This window comes from Melospiza melodia, chromosome 5 (assembly GCF_035770615.1).
Source record: "Melospiza melodia melodia isolate bMelMel2 chromosome 5, bMelMel2.pri, whole genome shotgun sequence".
NCBI lineage: Eukaryota > Metazoa > Chordata > Aves > Passeriformes > Passerellidae > Melospiza > Melospiza melodia.
The window spans coordinates 91,402,178-91,423,916 of NC_086198.1; the positions used below are offsets into that span (position 1 = coordinate 91,402,178).

The 21,739-nt window shown below is 63.2% G+C and overlaps 2 protein-coding genes across 2 annotated transcripts in view; one reads left to right on the forward strand and one right to left on the reverse strand.

The window, feature by feature from the left end:
- LOC134419152 (dedicator of cytokinesis protein 2-like) overlaps window positions 1–21,739 on the forward strand; it is a 57,882-nt gene that overhangs the window by 29,224 nt on the left and 6,919 nt on the right. Inside the window, 13 exon segments of the mRNA XM_063158115.1 lie at window positions 16,253–16,351; window positions 16,455–16,549; window positions 17,895–17,973; window positions 18,073–18,173; window positions 18,270–18,328; window positions 18,438–18,586; window positions 18,711–18,796; window positions 19,698–19,854; window positions 20,182–20,222; window positions 20,361–20,451; window positions 20,533–20,652; window positions 21,136–21,225; window positions 21,305–21,409. Coding sequence (XP_063014185.1) covers window positions 16,253–16,351; window positions 16,455–16,549; window positions 17,895–17,973; window positions 18,073–18,173; window positions 18,270–18,328; window positions 18,438–18,586; window positions 18,711–18,796; window positions 19,698–19,854; window positions 20,182–20,222; window positions 20,361–20,451; window positions 20,533–20,652; window positions 21,136–21,225; window positions 21,305–21,409 — 1,272 coding nt within the window.
- Window positions 189–3,939, reverse strand: LOC134418876 (uncharacterized). The gene is made up of 2 exons (XM_063157844.1): window positions 3,053–3,939; window positions 189–620 (listed from the first exon to the last, which is right to left on the reverse strand). The coding sequence occupies exons 1-2, from the start codon at window positions 3,502–3,504 to the stop codon at window positions 392–394; spliced, it is 681 nt and encodes a 226-aa protein (XP_063013914.1). The 5' UTR covers window positions 3,505–3,939; the 3' UTR covers window positions 189–391.

Consider the following 21,739-nt stretch of genomic DNA (forward strand, 5'->3'; position numbering starts at 1 on the left):
CGGTGCTCCCAGTTAACCTGCAGGAAGCCATGGCAGGGATGGCTGAGCAGCCCCTGCTGGGCGCTGCTTTGAGTCTGGAGCACCTCAGGGAACCCCAAACAGAGGGAAATCCAGGGAAAACAGCCGCTGTCCCCTCCTCATCCTCCTCCAGAACAGAAGCGCACAGGCGGGAGAGGATGTAACAAAAATAGCGTCTCCTTGGAATTTATTGAATTCTCCTTAAATACAGCCGCTGCTCCCCTCGCCGTTCCTACACCCCCGAGCTCCCCGCGTTCAACGGAATGATTAAAAATAGAAAAGCTGGTGCTACCCAAACCCTACCGAGGGAGGGAGGGAGGGAGGAGAGGTGGGCAGGGGCTCAGTGCTGGGCCGGCGCCCCCGCGCTCCGGGCTCACAGGAACCAGAAGCATTTGCGCCGCGATTTCTTCACGTCCAGCTTTGCCGGCAGCCTCGACACGGGCGACGGCTCCTGCCTGGGCGGGGAGGGGGTCCCCGCCGCCCCCAGCGCCACCCCCGCCGCCCCCAGCGCCGTCGGGGGGGAGCTCGGCCCCGCGTCGCCCTCGATGTGGCTCAGCACCCGCTGGAAGCGACCTTCCTGCTGGCGGAAATCGTGCTCCACGCTGCGACACGCGGGGACCGTGTCAGGGGGCATCCCCTTGTCGCAGCCCCCTCACCTGCCACAGCCCCCTGTTTGTCACAGCCCCCCATCTGCCGCAGCCCCCCGTTTGTCACAGCCCCCCGTTTGTCACAGCCCCCGCGCCCCCAAACAGCACCCCCAGGCAGCTCAGTGTCCCCAGCACAGCCCCCGTGTCCCCAACACAACCCTGGGGCAGCTCAGTGTCCCCAGCACAGTCCCCGGGCAGCTCAGTGTCCCTAACACAGCCGCCGTGTCCCCAACACAGCCCCCGGGTAGCTCAGTGTCCCCAGACCAGCCCTGGGGAGCTCATTGTCCCCAGCACAGCTTTTGGGCAGCTCAGTGTCCCCAACACAGCCATCGGGGAGCTCAGTGTCCCCCAGCCTCTGGTGTCCCTGCAGCCCCCGGTGTCCCCACAGCCCACAGCCCCCGGTGTCCCCGCGGCCCTCTGTGTCCCCTCAACTTCCGGTGCCCCCCTGTGTTCCTGCAGCCTCTGGTGTCCCCGCAGCCCCCGGTGTCCCTGCAGGCCCCGCTGTCCCCTCAAATCCCGGTGTCCCCGCAGCCCCGGTGTCCCCGCAGCCCCCACAGTCCCCGCAGCCCCCACAGTCCCCGGTGTCCCCGGTGTCCCACAGCCCCCGGTGTCCCCGCAGCCCCCGCAGTCCCCTGTGTCCCTGCACTCTCCGGTGTCCCCGGTGTCCCCACAGCCCGCGGTGTCCCCACAGCCTCTGGTGTCCCACAGCCCCCGGTGTCCCCGGTGTCCCCACAGCCCCCTGTGTCCCTGCACTCCCCGGTGTCCCCGGTGTCCCCGCAGCCCCCTGTGTCCCTGCAGCCTCTGGTGTCCCACAGCCCCCGGTGTCCCCGCACTCCCGGTGTCCCCGGTGTCCCCGCAGTCCCCGGTGTCCCCGCGCACCCTGCGGTGCGGGCTGGCTGCCGGCAGCCTCGTGCTGCGCTGTCCCCCCTGGCGGAACGCGCGTCAATCTCCTCGGCCCGGCCCCGTCCCATCGCATCAGCGAGGTGACACCGAGTGTGCCCGGGAACGGGCACGTGGCGCTGCCACCCCGCACACGGGCAGCGCCCCACGAGCCCCCCCCCCCGGAGGGCTGGCACCTCCTGTCACCTCGTGTCACCTCGTGTCACCTCCCCTGGCGAGGACAAGGAGTGTCCCCGGCATTTCCAGAGATCGGGGTGAGGGGTGCAGAGCAGGGAGCAGCCTCAGCTCCCTGCAGTGACACAGGGAGGGGATGGCACTGCCGTGGGACCCCAGGGTGGGACACAGGCAGGTCTGATCCCCTCCATGGGCCATCCCTGGGGTGCTGCCCCTGCTCCCTCACCCCGTGTTCCCCCAGAACCTCTCCTCATGCCACGGGGGCAGTGAGACCCACAGCGAGTCCCCAGTGGCCATTCTGGGGAGCCACCTCCCCCCAGATGTGACATCTGTGCCGCTGCCATGCTGCCTGGGGACAGGCTCGTCAGGCCTAATTAGCCTGAAGTTCCCCAAAGCTACAGCTACAAACTCCCCTTGGAGCAAGTATGGGGAGCAGGAGGGCTGAGGCAGCGCTGCCACTGAGCACAGGGACACGAGGGGACCCCAGCCGGGCACCCCCAGCCTGAGGTGCCCCAAGGAGGGGGCACAGTGCTCACAGAGCATGGCAGGGCAGTGGCACAGGTGCACCACAGAGCATGGCTTGGGACCAGCTCACCGTGTCCTACACATCCCAGTGGTAACAGCATCAGCATCCCCTAATTAACAGCAAATGGGAACACACCTGGCCAGCCACCTGCACTGGCCAGAGGGACAGAAGGACACTCAGGGGTGCCTGGAAGGGCAGAAAGCTTTAGCAAAACTGCAACCCTCCCAATTCCCCCAAAGACAATGCTGGGAGGGCATGAGATGCCTTTTCCCACAGCCCAAATGGGATCTGAGGAGAGCGTGTGGCAGAGGGAGGGGATTCCACACCCTGGCCCAGAGCCAGCGCTGGGGAGCAGAGCCCAGGCCCTGTGTTCCCAAACCACAGTGAGGGGCAGGAGCCCATCTGCAGCATCTGTGCAGAGCTGGCACGGGGACAGCAGGATGCAGGCTGCATTTGGAGCGAGCCCACGCAGCAGCCGCCAGCGAGGCTTCCCCCATAGATGGCTGCTCCAGGAGGGAAATGCTCTGCCACGGTGCCAGAGCAGCCCCTTCCAGGTGCTGCTCCTCCATGGAGAGCACCCTGGCTGGTCTGATCTGCAGCGACAGCCCAGACACCCCAAAGTGTTCTGTGTGTGGTGTCCCCAACACGGGGACAGGAGGTGTGCGCTTGGCTGTCACCCTCCCTGGTGCCTCCCTGTCACTCTCCCTGCTGCCTCCCAGCCAGGGGAGAGCTCTGGGACTGCAGGGGAGCAGAGCCCAGGGGTGCTGGAGCCAGGGCTGGCCCTCACCTGTAGATGATGCAGGCACAGTCCCGGCAGGTCCCGCAGTTGGCGATGTCCTGCCCAGTCCGGTACGAGTGGCGCCTGTGACAGAGATGTGCCGTGAGCCTGGGGACCTGCTCTGGGTCTGCCCGTGTCCTCTGCTGCCCCTGTCCCACCCCAGCAGCCAGGACTCTGCTCCCTGTAGTCCAGCTCCTTTTCTCCCTGGCATTCAGACCCTCTTCTCCCTGTATCTCCTGAATCCCAGCTCCTCTTCCTCTCTGGGATCCATCTCCTCTCCTCCCTGGATCCCAGCTCCTCTTCCACTCTGGGATCCATCTCCTCTCCTCCCTGGATCCCAGCTCCTTTTCTCCCTGGCATTCAGACCCTCTTCTCCCTGTATTTCCTTCTGAATCCCAGCTCCTCTTCCTCTCTGGGATCCATCTCCCTGGATGCCACCCCCTTTCCTCTCTAGGATCCATCTCCTTTCCTCCTCAATCCCAGCTCCTTTTCGTCTCTGGGATCCCCTCTCCTGAATCCCAGCTCCTCTTCCTCTCTGGGATCCACCTCCTCTCCTCCCTGAATGCCACCCCCTTTCCTCCCTGGGATCCATCCCCTTTCCTCCCTGAATCCCAGCTCCTTTTCTCCTTGGGATTCAGACCCTCTTTTCCCTGTATTTCCTCCTGAATCCCAGCTCCTCTTCCTCTCTGGCATCCATCTCCTTTTCTCCCTGGATGCCACCCCCTTTCCTCTCTAGGATCCATCTCCTCTCCTCTCTGGGATCCCAGCCCCTCTCGTCCCTGGATCCCACCCCATTTCCTCTCTGGGATCCATCTCTCCTCCCATGTGATCCCAATTAATACCAAGCCAGGTGTTTCTCTGATGGGATCACACCAGTGCTGGGCACTGTGGCACCCCCAAACCCTTCCTGCTGTGTCCTCCCCTCCCATCCCCACCCCAATCCTCATCCCAGGGCTCCCCACAACTCTCCCCACACGTGGTGCCATGGAGGGAGCGCAAGGCACGTGGTGCTGCCCTGGCACAGCCGTGCCCTGGCAGATGGGCACAGGGAGATGCTCCAGACTCATCTCCAGCCCACGCCAGGCTCGGAATTTATCTTTTTGATGTTTTTGTACCCAGAGCATCCTCTCCTCCTCCAGGAAGGTTCACAGGGCTTGGATTAAGCTGATTCCTGCCCAGGCTCAGCTCATGCTGTCCACAGAAGGAGTCATCACCCCACATCTCTCTGCTGCTGGTGCCAGACCCCAAACCTGAGACACCCCAATCCCAAGGGCTGTACTGGGGCTCTCCTGCACCCCAGCACTGCTGGTCCCTGCTCATTCTGCTCTGCCCAGAAGGAGCCCTGTGAATGCTGTTGGTCCCTTTGGGGCCCCTTCAGGGCTGTGGATTTGGGGGCACAGCTGACAGAACATGTCCCACATCCACGTCACATTTCCTCATTGAAACCTTCCTCCTGTTACTCGACCTTGACCACAGTTGTTCTCAGCCCTCAGAAACTGGGTCTGCTAATGCACCAAATTACACATTGCAATGGGGATTTATTCTGCCAGCACCTGAATTAGATCATGAGGCCCTTTATACACACATATATATATGTGTGGTACGTAAATGTGTGTGTGCCTGCAGCTCTGGCCTTGTACAACGGCCCCCCTCTGCTGGGAGAGCTCATCCTGGGATACTCTTCCATGTTTTATATGGATAATTTTTTGTGGGATGCTGCTGGTGGTCGGTGCCAGGGTGTCTCAGGGCTGGTGGCCCTGCTCTGGTGTGCAGTGGGCACCTGGGATCTGACCTGTGGCAAGCGAGGCTCTGCTGTTGTGCAGCACAAGGACGCCAGGATAATGTTTGGTGTGATTTCCTATCCCTGGGTGTCTTGTTTGCTTGTTTGACTCTAACAGTAAATGGAGCTGAGGTCTTGATTAAGGGGTTTGGGACAACCTTGAGGGGTCTCTCCCCACTGCCAGCGCTCCAGGGGTGGCACAGGGGCAATGGGGACAATGTTCCCTGTGCTCCACTCACAGCCAAAACCATCTGATTTAATGGTTAATCATGGCAATACTGGGCATCAGGAAGAAGCCCCAAAGATTTTACAGGAGGATGCCAGGCCTGGCATCTCTTGGGGTTTTGTTGGTTACACTCATGTGAGATGAGTTTGGAGCATTTCAGCTCAAGGCCATGGTGGGCTGACCTAGAACACCTTCCTCACTTTCCTCCATCTGGCAAATCTGCCCGGGAGCCCAAGGAATGCTGGCCTGGGGAACTCCCTGCCCCTGGGAGCCGGCCCTGGGCAGGGCAGGATGGGCGTCCTGGATGCAGCCAAACCCATCACGGGGGCAGCAGCCATGGATTTGTGCCAAAGGAACCTCCAAGGATGGGGCAGGGATGGAGGGCCTGCTCCCAGTGACCAAGGGACAAATCAGCTGCAGCAGAGCCAGGCAGGAACCCAGCACCCCCTCATCCCCCATCCCCGGGCACGTGAGACCTTTCACCAAAACCTGGAGCCACATGGACAGCAGCTCTGAGTTTCTCAGTCCTTCAGGAGGCAGCAGCATCCAAATCTCTGTCAGGGTCCCCCATCCTCCATCCCCAGCCCCCAGGGCATTGTCCCCACAGCCCCCCACACTCTGTCCCCTCCTACTCACCCATCCCTCTGCGCCTCCTTCTTCTCCAGGTCCTGGATGACGTCCAGCAGCACCCGGATGGTTTGCTGGCTGGTCTCCAGCACCCCTTCCAGGGACTGCAGCTGGGAATGCAGGTCCCCCTGCTCCCCGGGCCCCCGGGGGCCCTCTCCCTGAGATGTCCGGGCGTCCTCAGCCCTCGCTGGTGGTCCCACCGGCCCCTTGGCCACCACCACCAGCTGCAGAAGGTCCTGGACGTGGTGCAGCGTGTCGGGCTGCTCGGCGGCAGGGCGGGGCTGCCCGTGCCGGGGGGGCTCCGCTCGTGTCCCCACGCCGGGGCCCTGCGTGGCCGTGGGCGGCTCCCCGGTCCCCTCGGGTCCTGCCCAGCCGTGCCCGGCTTGGGCGGCGCGGAGCCGGCTGCAGCTGCCGGGGGTGGCTGGTGTCGTGTCCGAGCCGTGCCAGCCCGGTGGGACCGGCGCCGGTGTCGGTGGGACGGGGGCTGGCGAGGCGCAGCAGGGTCCCCCCCAGATGGCGGCGCAGAGCTGGTGCTGGGGGGCCGGGGGGTCCCGCGGGGGGGTGCCCTGAGGTGGCTGCCGGAGGGGGCCGCGCGTGTCCGTGGCGGGGACGGGCTGCCGCCGCTGCGGCGAGGGCGGGCACGGGGCGCGCCCGCAGGGCAGGCTCCGCTCCGAGTCGCTGCGGCCGAGCCCCCGGTGCTCGGCGGGCGGCCGGGGCTGGCCGCAGGGCACGGAGGCCGGCCGGGGGGTGACGCCGTGGTTGCCCCGGGGGCTCCCGCGGAGCTGGGCACAGGCCGGGGGCGGCGGGCAGGGCTCGGGGGCGCAGCTTGGCACCGGCGGGGCGCAGCGGGCAGCGCCCTGGTAAGGGGGTGGGGGGTCCCTGGGTGGCGGCGGCGGCGGGGTGCGGCGCGCCTTGGCGTGCTGGGCGAGGGCAGCGCTGCGATCGTGGCCGGGGAGGCCGCCGGGGGCCCGCGGGGGCGCGGCCCAGCCGGGCACGGTGGGCACGGCCGCTCCCGGGCACCGGGCGCTCGCCGCGGCGGGCGGCAGCGCGTCCTCCGCCACATCGCAGACGCTTTTACTGCGGGGCTGGGGGGCCGGGAAGGGCTTCTGGAGGCTGGGGGAGGTCTGGATGGCGGTGCTCATGCACGCCTTCCTGGGCATGGGCAGCGTCAGCGAGCCGGGCTGCGCCTGGGGCCAGCTGCGCCGCGAGGCACGGAGAGCCGCCGGCTCAGGGGGGTCCCTGGGGGGCGGCGAGGCACGTGGGGTGTTGTGGCCGGGGCCGGCCGGGGGCCCGGGGCTGTCCGCCCGCCCCGCGCCGGCCTCCACCAGGTCCTTGAAGCGGACCTGCTGCGTGCGGTTGCGCCGGCGCTTGAGGCGGCTCTCGATGTCGGGCGAGTCGCGGTTGAGCAGCACCGAGCGCACCGTCATGGCTTTCTCCTGGCTGCCCTCGCCGGCGGGGGCCGGGCCGGGCACGGGCTCACGGCTGACCATGGCTCAGCGCCGCGGGGCCGGAGGCCTGGGCTGCCGCCGTTCCCCGGAGCTGCTGGGCCGGCGGGCAGCCTCATCCCGCGGATGCTGGCCGGGAGGTGGGCTCGGGGCCGCAGGGCATTGCTGCCCGCCGCCCGGCCCTACAGCCCCCGGAGCGCCGCCCCGACGGCCGAGCCCGGTTCCGCCGCTCCCCGCCGGCGCCCGCAGCCGCTCATGGTCCCGCCGCTCGGGCTCGGGGCCGCCCGGGCTCAGCGCCGCCCGCTCGGGGCCGCCCGGTGCCCGCCGTGCCCGCCCATGGCTCCCGGACCTGCGGGGACAAAGAGAGGTGCGTCAGAGCCGGCCACGCCACCGCGGCCCCCCAGGACACGAGTGTCCCCGTGGAAGTGCCGGCCTCTCCCGGCTCGGCTCGCTCCCAGCCCGGCATCAGCAAACGCGAAGAGACAGGCTTTGATCTGCGGCGCTGCCTCCTCAGCACAAAGGGAGAAGGGAAAAGAAAGCCCTTTAGCATAAACACGTTCCGAGTTCACAGCTCAAATCAAGCAGAAGCGGCTGTTAAAAATAGCTCTGCCTCGCCGGGGCTGGTGCCTCGTGTGTGCGGGGCGCGGGCAGCGGGAGGGCAGGGCCGGGGCCAGGGCAAGGGGCGGCTGTCCGTGAGGGACGGACAGACGGACAGACGGACGGACACGGGGCACCCGCCGGGCACGGGCTCCAGCTCTGCGGGGATGGGCAAGGCGTGGGGCACCCATCCAGCATGGCACACGGCGGGATGGGCATGAGGCACGGCCAGGGTGACACAGGGGACGTGTTGCGTGTGGTTGTGGCCGGATTGGGCATGGGGTCCATCCTGCCAGGGGCACGGCCAGGGTGACACAGGGGACATGCCACGTGTGGCTGTGGCCGGATTGGGCACCAGAGGTGCTGGGGGCAGGGGGGGCCAGCTCTGTGAGCAGTGGTGGCACAGTGGCTTGGGGACACTTGAGACACATGGGAACCAGCAGAAGGGAGAACCTTCAGTGAGGCCGGGGGTGTCACTGACACCGGCAGAACTTCACAGGCGGCACCGGGGCAGGACCCGGGGTCACAGGGGGGATTGTACCCAGGGATTGCATCCCTGCCGTTGTCCCCGTCCCTGCCGTTGTCCCCGCACGGCCCTGCAGGGCTCCCACTCCCCACAGCTGCAAGGGGAACCCCTCCGCCGCCCTGTCCCAGGCGTACCCGCAGCACCCACCCCTGCCAGCCCATCACCCTGCGCGGGCACCGGCAGCACGGGGCACACCGGCTGCAGGGGAGGCCGTCAGCTCCTTCTGGGCCACGGCCAAACCCAGAGATTCCATCCGCAGCGAGCAGCGGTTCAGCTTTGTCGCACCCCACCGTGTCCCGTGTCCCCCATGCCCAGAGCACAGCCCGGTGCCCCCGCAGCGTCCCCGCACGCCGAGGCGGGACCCTCAGTGCGGACGGACACACGGCTCAGACACCCCCGGTCCCCTCCCTGCCTTGCCTCGCTCCTGCCGGCACGAAGCGCTGACTCAGCAGAGCAGCCCGGAGTCCCCAGCGCCGGCACGGCCAAACTCGCAGCGCTGCCCCAGCGGAGCCGGGGGCTCTCAGAGCCCTCCCCCGCCCAGCCCGGCCCCGCACGCCCCGCTCCCGCTTCGTCGGGATGCTGCTCCACGCGCCGCTCCCGAGCTTGGAGCCGAGCCCAGACACCCGGAGATGTCTGCGAGGCAGGACGAGACAGACGGGACGGGGCTGCTCGTTAGTATGGGCAGCAACAGGCGGAGCAGCGAGCTGAGCTGGCTGGGGCTGGAGCCAGAGCCGCCCGTCCTCGCTTCATCCCTGCTGACCCACGCTGGCCTGGGCACCGTCTGTCGCGATATCCGCGATATATGAGCCACTCTTAAAGCCTCGTCACGGACGTGGGGTCACCCACGTGCTTGGAGCGCCCGGCAGCAAGAGGGCAACGAGGGAGGGCACAGGGCCTTGCTGGGCACATCTGGAGCCAGAGGAGCCCGAGTGTGCCAGCCCGCTCCGGAGCATCCTCGATGGGTGCTGGAACGGCTCCGAGCGCCGGGCACGGGGCAGCAGCGCGGCTGGCACGGTTTGAAAGCAGAACCGGCCCCGTGATGCTGCACCGGGCCCGGGGCGAGGCGCGGCTGCCGCAGCGTGGGACGGGGCCGCTCCCCTGCCGACGCAGCAAACGCGGCGCTGTCACTCAGCGGGGCCTCGCCGGAGCACCCTCGGCCTTCCCGAGATCAGAGACGAGCCACAAGGACAAAGGGAAGCCTATAAATTATACATGGAGCAGCTCCGTTTGGGAACACTTGCGAGGATGTCAAAGAGCCGCGCCAGGACCCTCCCACGCATCCCTGCGTTTTCTCTCTGCTCCGTGCTGTGCTTGGGTTTAGTGCTCGGGCGCTGCTTGCAGCACGCCGGCATCTCCGAGCGTGGATAATGAATGGGGGGGATCGGGACGGTCCAATCCAGGGTCTGATGGGCTCTCCTGGGCTGACCCCGAACCCGAGGAACTCACTCCAAAGGACATCTCAGATGCACCGGGCACCCAGCACTTCCCAGCCACTCTTCGAGTTCATTTACTGGGCAATGGTGCTCAGCACCTCAATCCTGGGGCTGCTCCAAGGTGCTGAGCCCACCACAGCCCCTTCTGGGTCTGCTCCAACAGGACCCCAGAGCTGTGGTCACTCCTCCCTCCAGGAGAAACCTGAAGCCAAAGCTGGAGCCCTGGTGCTCCACTCTGCCAGGGTTCTCCTTGGAGTGATCACTGCCAGGAGAGCCCCGTGGGTGGAACAGGGAGCCCCAGAGCCCTGCACGGTGACCTGGGGGTGCAGGTGGGCTGGAACCACCCAGGGGATGGGTTTGGTGCCTGATTAATCCCTTTTGAAGGAGGGCAGCATGAGGCACCACGCCAGTCAGCACGGGGCTGGGCAGAGCACGGCTCATCAAACCCATTCGCTGCTGCCGGGCTTGATGAGGTTCCAAGTTTGGTCAGGGGAGGTAAAAGCCTCGGCAGAGCACACTCGGATTTCTGTGAGGCATTTGACATTTCGATGAAGAAAGCAGGATGATCCCAAAAGCAAAGTGGCACGCTTGAAGTGGGTTAAAAGCAGCCAAAGCAGCAACGTCTCTGCTTGTAACCATCCCACGGCCCTGAGCACGGAGGGAAACTGAGGAAAGGGAGAAAATGAAGAGCAAGGAAGGAAAAGGACCAGTTCAGAGGCAGGCAGGGGGCGTGGAGCACAGAATGTGCAGGATGGGGCTCTGAGTGGCAGCTCCAAGCTCCGTTCGTGGCAGCTGGAAATGCGTGTTGGCATGTCAGAGAAGCAACTTCCTTAAAAAGTGAGGCCAGCTGGCACAGGAACAGCTTGGAAAGGTTCTGCACAATGGTGGACCCTCCATCTCAGTAATTTTTTAAGGTCTGAGTGGTTTTCTTCTCTGGTTCTTATGGGAATTCCAGGCACATGGATAAAGTGAGACAGCAGGTCGCATGGGGGATGTACAGGTGAAAGCAGGTGATGGCACTGTGACATGCCATGACTTGTGCTGGATGCTCACACAGCTGGGAATGATCTCTCCTCTGCTGAGTAACCCCAGGAGCTGAGGAAACACCAGGAATCTCATGGACACCCCTCAGAGAGCCCCAGCACCGAGTTTCTCTGGCCACTACGGGTGGTGGATTTTGTGAATCAGAGGCACTAAACCTGCTGGGTTTGCAGAGGACACATCATGGGACACATCTGTGATGGTGCAGGGCTGCCCTCAGAGGTCAGAGCCCTGCTTCTCACTGCCCTGCCTGTTACCTGCCAGCTTCAGCCCTTTCTGCACCTATCCTGTCCTTCACCCTTGCTGGTAAAGCCGTGGAAGAGGGAAAAACGAGGCAGACACATAAATCTTCTCCTCAGGACACAGGACGCCAGGAGATGAGATTTATGAGGGAGGAAGTCAGGTTCTCCTGGAACCACAGAGGAGAGCAGTGAATGACCCAGCTCTGCTCGCAGGGTAGTGCCTTTGTGGGGCAACACATCTGATTTTCCTGATCTGCAGAGGAGAGCGAGGCGCTGCTGGCTGTGGGCTGGGGCAGCACTGGAGGATGAGCTCTGGAGGGGCAGGAACCAGGCTCACGACACATCACAGCCGAGCCTAATCCTGCCTTGGCTCTGGGAGGACTCGAGGCGTTTGTTCTCGGATCAGAGCATGTGTGGGACTCGAGGATGGACGACTTGGAGCAGCTCCTGGGGCAGCTTGCACACCCCAACTCTGCTTCCTCGCTGAGGAAGCTCCACCACGAAGCCAAGCTCATGCCCTGCCCTCACGCTTCTCTTCTTGGAGGCTCTTCCAGAACCCGGCTGCTGGGAGCCTCACAGCCCTCCTCATTTCCTGCAGGCTCTCAATCACACCCGCTTCCATCCCACTGTGCCCGTGCCAAGCGAGCGCTTCCGCCCAAGCCGCTCCTCTCCCTCCTGTGCTCAGCCCTCGCAGCCCCCAGCAAGGAGAAACCCCCTCTCCAGCCACATTCCCAGCCCTCCCTGAGTCCAGCTCGGCTCCTGTCCCCAAGGCCAGCTCCCCATGTCCCTGAAGGACCTTGCAGTGCTGACCACGTTGCTCTCAGCAGTGCTCCAGGCTCTGCTTGAGCGCTGCTGTGCCTCCCTCAGGAGCCCTAGGCTGGCCTGGCCGAGGGCACAGGAGCTGTCCCTGCCACCAGGGCCGTGCCAGGGGTGGCTGTGCCCCTCATCCCCACACTGAGCATCACCCAGGGGTGCTGGGAGCAGTGTGGGCACACAGCTCAGAGGAGCGAGGGATCCGCACTCATCCCTATGTAGGTCACTGGCTGGAGTGCTCCGAGGGAACATCAGTCGCTCTCCCAGCCACGGGGACCAGGAGGAGGCTCTGGTGACACCCAGCCTGACCAGGGAGCCCCCAGCACCCACCTCCCCATGGCACCAGCACCCACAGCCACCCCACAGGCTCCTCTTGGGGCTCACGGCTGGCCTGGCCACACGTGCCATGGCTCATGGAAGGAGCAGTGACACCCTCCCGGCACGCTGAGGTCGCCAGCCCCGCTGCCACCGCTGCCCTCTGATGTGGATGTGCTGCTGCTGCAGATGGAGCCGCGCACGGTCAGGGGTTCGGGAGTACAAAGGCTCTGCACGAGCCTTCAGAAGCTGCAGAAGCCAAATGATCCCTGTGCCTCCCGTGGATGCTGATAGGGCTGTCACGGCAGTGGTGGCTCTGCTCGCTGTGCTACCTGCTGGCGTCCCCACCTCTCTGCCAGGCGGAGCAGCTTTGGTAGCGCTGCTTTGATGAGACATGAAGAGGGAGAGTGACCTGCCTGGGGGAGCAGCTCGGGAGGAGTTTGTTCTGTGTCCCCAGGCTTCCCTGGGCTCGTCCAGGCAAGGAGGAGCATCCCTGGAGCTGCTGTGGTTCAGTGCCACCCCCGGGGCTGCAGGAGAGACCACCCCGGCAGGAGGAACACCCTGCTCGGCTGCTTCCTTCCCACCCTTCCCACTGAATGGGGTTTGAGCAGCACCATCCTCCTCCTCCTCCTCACCCTGGGGATGCCCTGTGTGGCTGCACAGGTCCTTGTGATGGAGATCCAGCCCAGAGAGCTCGGCTGGTGGCCAGCACCAAACCCCAGGGCTCCGCTGGCATCTCCAGCACGGGCTGATCCTGCAGCAGGGACAGCACGAGGGAAGTGGGACACGGCCCAGAGAGCCTTGGCCACAGGAGACCCAGCTCATCCGCAGACCCTGTGCTCTGCAGGGAGGATGTCTCAGCTCTGGGGAAGGGGTTGGGCACCCATCTCGTGCAAAGCAATCCCTGGCTAGGGGACCCTGGGTGACGAAGGCTCCGTGGGCTCCCTCACAGGCCAGAAATGGCATCAGAAAGCCACCAACTGTCCCCAGAACTCACTTCTGGAAATAGCTGGAAAGGCTTCACCGCCCATCAGTTCCTGCACTGCCCCAGCTGCCCCTGCACAGCCCGGTCCAGGCTCGGGGGGCTCGGTCCTGGGTGCAGCAGGGACCCCCTGGGACAGCCCCTACCCACGGTGGCAGCAGCCAGCAGCACGGCCTCTGCAGCTGCAGCTCCCGGCACCGGGAATGTCCTTCCAGAATACAAATTCCTGCCTTTAAGTGCATTCTCAATGCCATCGAGAGCAGTCTGCCCCCCTTTATCTCCGTCCGCTTTAGACAACGCTGGCTACCGCGGGAATTTGGGAATTAGCGGGTGTTTTCCTCTTCCTCGTGCCTCAGTTTCCCCACCACCAAACAGCCCGGAGCACACGGAGCATCTCAGCAAAGAGGCGAGGCTGGGTAGGACCGGAGCAGTGTCGTTAGCAGGGACAGGAATAGACCCGCTCATTATCTGTGGCCTCTGGATGCCACCATGCTATTAAGCAATTACAGTAATTATCATTTGTAAAGAAGACAACCTCAGCCCAAAGGAGCTTCTGCGACCAAACCCACCCCGCTCCGGAAGGACGGACGCTCCCAGCGGGCAGGGGACACGGGGAAGGGCCGGAGGCGCCGTCCCCACCCGAGGGTCCCACCTGCCGGACAGGGGACACGGGGAAGGGCCGGAGGTGCCATCCCCACCCGAGGGTCCCCCCTGCCGGACAGGGGACACGGGGAAGGGCCGGAGGTGCCATCCCCACCCGAGGGTCCCCCTGTCGCCGCGGCTGTGCCGAGGGGTTCATTCCCGAGCCCGGAGATCGCTGCTGGCCCTGGGCACGCCGTGCCCCTCGGAGCGAGCAGCTGCCACCGATGTCCCCGTGTGTCCCCGTGCTGGCACAGCCGGGCCCGCTGGTTACTCATTCGTGTCCACCTCGTGTTCCCGGCACCGAAGCGGCTCCGCGGGGACCTCGGCCCCGCTCCCGCACCGCCCTCGGCAGCCGCAGCTCCGGCGGGCGGGATCGGGACCGGAACATCCCGGGAGGGACCGGAGCACCCCCATTTCCCGGGACTCGCTCCGGCGGACACCAGGCCTCGGGAGCAACGTGGGCTGAATCCCTCCAGCCCCGGCCGGCGTCACGGCGGCGCGCGGTACCGAAAGTGACATCCCTGGATGTGCGTGTGCGTGTGTGTCACCCGGCACAGCCCCGGCTGACGGACGCCTTCCTACCGAGGGGGAGCGGGGATGAGCCCAGAGCGGCTCCAGCAGCAGCGGGGGCACCACGGCCCGGGGCGGACAGGGCGAGGCTGCGGCACCGCGGAGCAACGTGGGGGTCTTCGGCCCCTCTAGCACAGCCGCTCCCACCACTGATGCTCCTCCATAGGCTGCGCACCGTGCCACCGTTCCGGCACGGCTGTGCCCCCCAGAGACCCCCGCCACGGCCGCCGGTGGTCGCCTCGGTGCGGGGTGCCCAGCGTAGGGGGCTCGGTGCGGGGTGCTCGGTGCCCGCCGGAGGATGCTGGGTGCGCGGTGCCTCCCGCAGTTCCCCGGGCAGCTCCTGCTCGCCGGGAGCAAAGAGGGGAGGACAGGGAGGTGCCGCGACCCCCAGGGACACCGAGGATCCCCCTGGCCAGCCCAGCTCGGCCCCCGCGCATCCCGCGGGCCGAGGGTCCCCGCGCCGCTCCCGCGCTCCCGGGATCCCTGCGCCGCCGCGCAGTCCCGGTTCCGGGGCTCCCCGCACCGCGTCGCCGCTGCTGGCCCCGGGGTTCGCACGCCCCGGCCGCGGGGCCGCCCGGGGTCCCGGTACCGGCGGGCGCCGCAGGGCCGATGCCCGCAGCTCCCGGTGCGGCCGCCGCCCCGCTCCCGGGCCGAGCGTCCTCCCCATCCCGCCCCGTACCTGGTGCTCCGAGGCGGCGGCGGCGGCAGCGCGGGTCCGGCAGCGGCGGGCGCGGGGCTCGGCGGGGCGGGGCGGGGCGGCGCGCGCTCGCCGGTACCGGGGCGGAGCCGGCGGGGGCGGAGCGGGGCGGGGGGCGGAGCCCCGGCACGGGGTGCGCGCCCGGGAGCCGAGCCCCGGAGCCCGGGAGGAGCCGCGGTCCCGGTACCGGGAGGGCGCTGCCCGGGCGGGGCGGTGCCGGTGCGTCCCGGTCCCGCGGGCCCCCGGTATGCCGGTGCTGGGGCACCACAGGGATTCCCGGAGCAGCGGGAGATTTTGGGTTTTGATCCGTTTGCTTTGCACGAGACAATTCCCTGGAATTCCCTCCTAGAGACAGAAAACCCCTCGCAGCCAGGGCTGGCCGTGGGCGCTCGCTGCTCACCCGCTGCAGCTCTCGGTGGGCTGTGCCCCATCCCGGGATGCTCCCGGGGCTGCCCCCGGGCTGGCGGTGTCGGGCTGGAGCCCTCGGTCACCCGCAGCGGTCACATCCCACCCCGAACAGCCCGCTTGGGTCCGCGTGTGCTTGGCCTGGGGCCGCAATGGGGGAATGGCAGGGCGGGAATGCCCCGCTGGAATCCGGGCGGGAGCTCCGGCAGTGCCCAACCTGCAGGGAGGGAAGGAGGGATGGAAGGGCAGCAGCGGTGCCCAGAGCCCGGTGTTGCCTCGCAGGGCTCAGGCACGGCAGTCTCTGGGCACGGGCTGGCACCCGAAGCCACCCACAAAGCTCCATCAGTGGCACCGAGGCAGGGCAGGGCCATCACTCCCCCTGAGCATGCCAGACCGTGCTCTTAGCCCAGGAACTGCTGCCCTTTCCCGCAGTTTCCAGCCTTGGAAGTGTCTCTGGGACAGCTTTTGGGCAGCATCCCGCTCATGCACACTCCACTTGTCCTGCTACAAACCTGGGAGCCCCCTGGAGTTGAGCCAGGGGCTCGGTTTGGGGACCCTGCACTGGAGGCACTCCAGAAGGAACCTGCTTGCCATTTTCGAAATGCCCTGACACCCACAGATGGCCTTAAATGATCTCAGAAATGACAGAGGTGCTTCAGCACCGCTCTGTAATGACTCCTGCATCCCCCTGGCATCGTGGTGGGTGCAGGAGCCATCCCATCCTTGCAGTGGGATGCACATGAAGGGGCCAGGAGAAGGGAGCTGGGGGAGAGGGGACCAGGGAGGGAGGGGGTGAACTGGGGCTCTGGGTTATGAACCGACCGGAGCTGCAGGACCCAGCAGGGCCTGAGCAGCTCCTGTCCCCCAGAGCCACTACGTGGCCTGCATGGCCACCATCCTGAGCCAGATGGACAGGGACCACTACAGCACCTACATCCAGGCGTTCCCCTCCCGGCCCGAGCTGATGGTGAGTGCAACACGGAGCCCTGCGGCACCAGCGCCTCCCTCACAGCCTCCTCCGGAGGGCACTGCAGCCCAGCACGGCTCTGACATCTCTCCCTCCCTTGCAGGACTTCCTCATGGAGACTTTTATCCTCTTCAAGGACCTGATCGGGAAGACGGTGTATCCTGGTGACTGGGTGGTGATGAACATGGTGCAGAACCGGTGAGAGGCTGGGGGGGAGCACAGGGGGAGGCACAGGGGGGAGCACCTGGGGTGCTGTGGGGTGTGGTGTTTGTGAGGGCCCCAGAATGAGGTGAGAGATGAGAATTTGACCCTTGGTCTCAGAAGGCTGATAATATAATATAATATAATATAATATAATATAATATAATATAATATAATATAATATAATATAATATAATATAATATAATATAATATAATATAATATAATATAATATAATATAATATAATATAATATAATATAATATAATATAAATCGTCTATATTATATTATATAACTATTTATAACAGTTATATTACATTATAACGTCTATATTATATTATATAACATTTATAACAGTTATATTACATTATAACGTCTATATTATATTATATTATATAACATTTATAACAGCTATATTGTATTATAACGTCTATATTGTATTATATAACATTTATAACAGCTATATTGTATTATAACGTCTATATTGTATTATATAACATTTATAACAGCTATATTGTATTATAAGGTCTATATTACATTATATAACTATTTATAACAGCTATATTGTATTATAAGGTCTATATTACATTATATAACTATTTATAACAGTTATATTACATTATAACGTCTATATTATATTATATAACATTTATAACAGTTATATTGTATTATAATGTCTATATTATACTATACAACTATTTATAACAGTTATATTGTATTATAACGTCTATATTATGCTATACAACTATTTATAACAGTTATATATTATATTATATTATATTATATTATATTATATTATATTATATTATATTATATTATATTATATTATATTATATTATATTATATTATATTATATTATATTATATTATATTATATTATATTATATTATATTATATTATATATCTATACAAAAACTATGCTAAAGAAAGAGAAAGGATACATCAGAAGGCTTAACAAGAATGAAGAATAAAAACCTGACTTACTCTCTGTGTCAACCCGACACAGCTGGCTGTGATTGGCCATTAAGTGAAAACAATTCACACAGAACCAAGCAAACATTCACCTGTTGGTAAACAATGTCCAAGCCACATTCCAAAGCGGCAAACACGGGAGCAACAATCAGATAATTATTGTTTTCATTCCTCTCTGAGGCTTCTCAGCCTCCCAGGAGAAAATCCTGGGGAAAAAAGGATTTTTCAGACAATATCACGGTGATAGTGGGGCAGGTGGACTCTGGACAGTGTTTGGGGGGCAGAAAGGACCTCGCCTCTCTGTGTGATCGGGGTGGGCACACCAGGCTGGGCACGCTGGTGCTGCCCTCACTCCGTGCCCACCGTCCCCAGGGAGTTCCTGCGTGCCATCAACCACTTTGCCACCACCTTGACCGAGATGTTCCTGAGCGACAGCGACTTCGAGCTGCAGGTGGGTGGGTGGCACTGCCTCAGCCCTGCTTGGGGTCAGGAGCAGACCCCGCTGTGCCCCCCAGCCTGGCACTCATCCCTCTGCTTCCTTCCACCGCAGCTTTGGAACAATTATTTCCACCTGGCCGTGGCTTTCCTCACGCAGGACTCGCTGCAGCTGGAGAATTTCTCCCCGGGCAAACGCAACAGTATCCTGGCCAAGTGAGTCCCTGCCCCGGGGACAGGGAATTTGGGATGAGCCAGCTGGGCTGGGCACACCCAGAGCTGCAGAGCGATGCTGTCCCTCTGTCCCCGCAGGTACGGGGACATGAGAGCCACCATCGGAGCGTCCATCCGGGACATGTGGTACAGCCTCGGTGAGCCGCGCCGTGCAGGGATGGATTTTGGCTCTCCGTGCCCACAGTGGGTGTGGTGAGGGGGTTTTGCCGCTTTGGGCATGGATCCCAGCCCTCCCTGTCCTCCCAGGGCAGCGCAAGATCGAGTTCATCCCGGGCATGGTGGGTCCCATCCTGGAGATGACGCTGGTGCCGGAGCTGGAGCTGCGCAAATCCACCATCCCCATCTTCTTCGACATGATGCTGTGCGAGCACCGCCTCAGCGGCAGCTTCACCCGGGTGAGGCCCGGGATGGGCTGGGAACCACCCACGGCAGGGAGTGGCGTGGTCTGGAACCTTCTCTCTGGGATGGTCTCTGGGGAGAGGCTGCTCCAAGCTCAGCCCATCTCCGTCCGCTTTCCAGTTTGAGGATGAGATCCTGCGCAGGCTGGACAGCGAGGTGGAGGGCGGCCGCGGGGACGAGCAGTACATGCAGCTGTTCAAGAGCATGTGAGTGTGCGGTGACATCCCTGCCACCTGCTCTGCTTTGCTGTCACCGTTCCTGCTGCCGTCCCACTGCTCCTCACGCTGTGCCCTGGCCCGGAGTGTGCCAGGGGGAAAGGGACCCGCGAGGAGGGAGCCTGAGCACCACCGTGTGCCCCCTGCACACCTCTGCTGGCCCAGCCAGCCTGCCCCAGGTGTTATCTTTGCCCCAGGTGTTACCCCTGCTGCAGGTGATGCTCCTGTTCCTGCCCCAGGAATTACCCTATGCCTTAAGTGATGCCCCTGCCCCAGGAATTACCCCTGCCTGAGGTGTTATCTCTGCCCCAGACGTTATCTCAGACCAGGAGTCACCCCTGCTTGAGGTGATGCCTCTGGCCCAGGTGTTGTCTCAGACCAGGAATAACCTCAGCTCCAGGTGTTATCTCTGCCCCAGGAGTTACTCCTGCTTCAGGTCTTATCTCTGCCCTGAGAGTCACCTCTGCCTGAGGTGATGCCCCTGCCCCAGGTGTTATCTCTGCCCCAAGAATTACCCCTGCCTGAGGTAATGCCACTTCCCCAGGTGTTATCTCCGCCCCAGGTGTTATCTTTACCCCAGGAATTGCCCCTGCCTGATGTGATGCCACTGCCCCAAGTGTTATCCAAGCCCCAGGTGTTATCTCAGACCAGGAGTTACTCCTGCCCCAGATGTTATCTCTGCCCCAGGAATTAGCCCTGAGGTAATGCCCTTGTCCCAGGTGTTATCTCTGCCCCAGGTGTTATCTCTGCCCCAGGAGTCCCCCCTGCCCCAGGTGATGCCCCTGCTCTGCCCAGGCTTTGTCCCTGCCCTTTGCTGCTGGGCAGGGCAGTGGTGGGAGCACAGCAGAGCTGGCTGTGCAGTGGGACCCGTGTGCCTCCCTCTCTTCCCCAGCCTGCTGAGCTGCTGCCAGAGCCACCCCGAGCTGGCCAAGCCTGGAGAGGACTTTGTGAGGCTGGTGAGCGAGCTCCTGGAGCGGCTCCTGGACTACAGGGCTGTCATGAATGACGAGAACAAGACCTACAGCATGAGCTGCACCGTCAACCTGCTGGTGAGCGCCTGTGTCCTGCTCCAGCTCCTCAGGCTGCCAGGGCTCATCCCGTGTCCCAGCTCCCTGGGGCGACCTGGGCTTGTTCCTGTGCTCCCCCAGGTCCCCAGGGCTGGCAGGGCTTGTCCCCAAGTCCCCAGGCTGCCCTTGGCACAGCAGAGAGGGGGTGCCAGACCTGGCATCTCTTGGGATGTGCAGCTGTGTGGGCCACGGCCATCCCTGTGTGGGGACAGTCCTGGCAGCACTGTGACCCAGAGGGTGGCACTGTGAGGGGCTGTGGCACGTGCCACCCCTAGGGCCACTCAAACAGCCTCATCTGCCTTTCCACAGAACTTCTACAAGGAGATTGACCGCCAGGCCATGTACATCAGGTGAGCCCAGCCCTGGGATCCCCAGCAGCGCCTGGGCTGGGGGCTCCTGGCCATTCCCAGAGGGATGGGCTTGGCAGGGCGGCCTGAGGGGCAGGTGATGGTGCTGTCACCCCCCACACGTGGCTGTGTCACCCCCAGGTACCTGTACAAGCTGAAGGACCTGCACATCAGCTACGAGAACTACACGGAGGGAGCCTACACGCTGCTGCTGCACGCCCGGCTGCTCACGGTGGGCACGGGGGGCTGGGGGGCTGTGAGGAGGGGACAGCTCTGTGGCCCAGGGTGTGACAGTCCCCAATCCCTTGTGCAGTGGTCAGAGGAGTCGAATGCAGCCCCTGTGCCAGGCCCACACGGGCTCCAGCTGCACACTCAGCGCCAGCTGAAGGAGGCTCTGTACAACCAGATCATCGAGTACTTCGACCAGGGCAAGGTGAGCGTGGACCCTACAGACCCTGCAGCCTCTGAAACCCCAGAACTGGAGGGAGCTGGGCTGGCTCAGGGCAAGCCTGGCCCCCTTGCCACCAATTCCCCCATGTTTCATGCTCCCACATCCCATTCTCAGCACAGCCCCTCACTCCCCACTGCTGCAGAAGGGCTGGAGCTGCCCCAGTGAATCAGGGCTGGATGGGTCAGCCCACAGCCACTGTCCCTCATCCCATCCCTGTCCCATGCTGTCCCATCTCAGTCCAGGTCAGAAGCTTGGACATCTCTGGACAAAGGCTTGATGGGGTCAGCTGGGGGCTTGGTGGGAAGCCAAGATCTTCTGCTGCCCACCAGTCCCCACAGGAGAGCCCTCTCCCCCTCCTCACAGGGGCCAGGGGTGCAGGTGGTCCCTGCTGGAAGCCCCTGGTGCCCCTTCCCCTGCTCACCCTGCCCTGGGGGGCCCTGTCCTGGCCCCCCTCTCTCTCTCCAGATGTGGGAGGAAGCCATCCACATCTGCAAGGAGCTGGCGGAGCAGTACGAGAGCCACGTGTTCGACTACGAGATGCTGAGTGACATCCTGGTGGGTGCCTGGCTGGGCAGGGGGCGTGGGGGGTCTGCAGGGCCCCCTCCTGCCCTCATCCTGCCCCTCTCCTCTGCAGCAGCGAGAGGCAAAGTTCTATGAGAAGATCCTGAAGGTGCTGCGGCCCAGCCCGGATTACTTTGCTGTGGGGTACTACGGGCAGGGCTTCCCCACCTTCCTCAGGGTAAGCAGAGGCTGGAGCAGCTCCCCAGCTGCCACCTCCATAGCCAGGGACCCTCCAGAGCTGTCACCTCCATAGCCAGGGACCCTCCAGAGCTGCCACCCCCATAGCCAGGGACCCTCCAGAGCTGCCACCTCCACAGCCAAGGACCCTCCAGAGCTGCCACCTCCACAGCCAGGGACCCTCCAGAGCTGCCACCTCCATAGCCAGGGACCCCCACTCCTCACTGGTGTCCACCTGTGCACCACAACTCTCTGAGTGTCACCATCCAGCCTGTTCCTCACCCAGCATCTGTCCCATCCAGGGCACATCCCAGGCTCAGATGGTTTGCAC

Bases quoted from the DNA above. Each gene is read 5' to 3' on its own strand.
- LOC134418876 (XM_063157844.1), bottom strand. From the start codon at position 3,504: ATGGATCCTAGAGAGGAAAGGGGGTGGCATCCAGGGAGATGGATCCCA. The intron at 621-3,052 runs GTGAGGGCCAGC...CGCGTGTCGCAG, and splicing joins TGTGCCTGCATCATCTACAG to CGTGGAGCACGATTTCCGCC.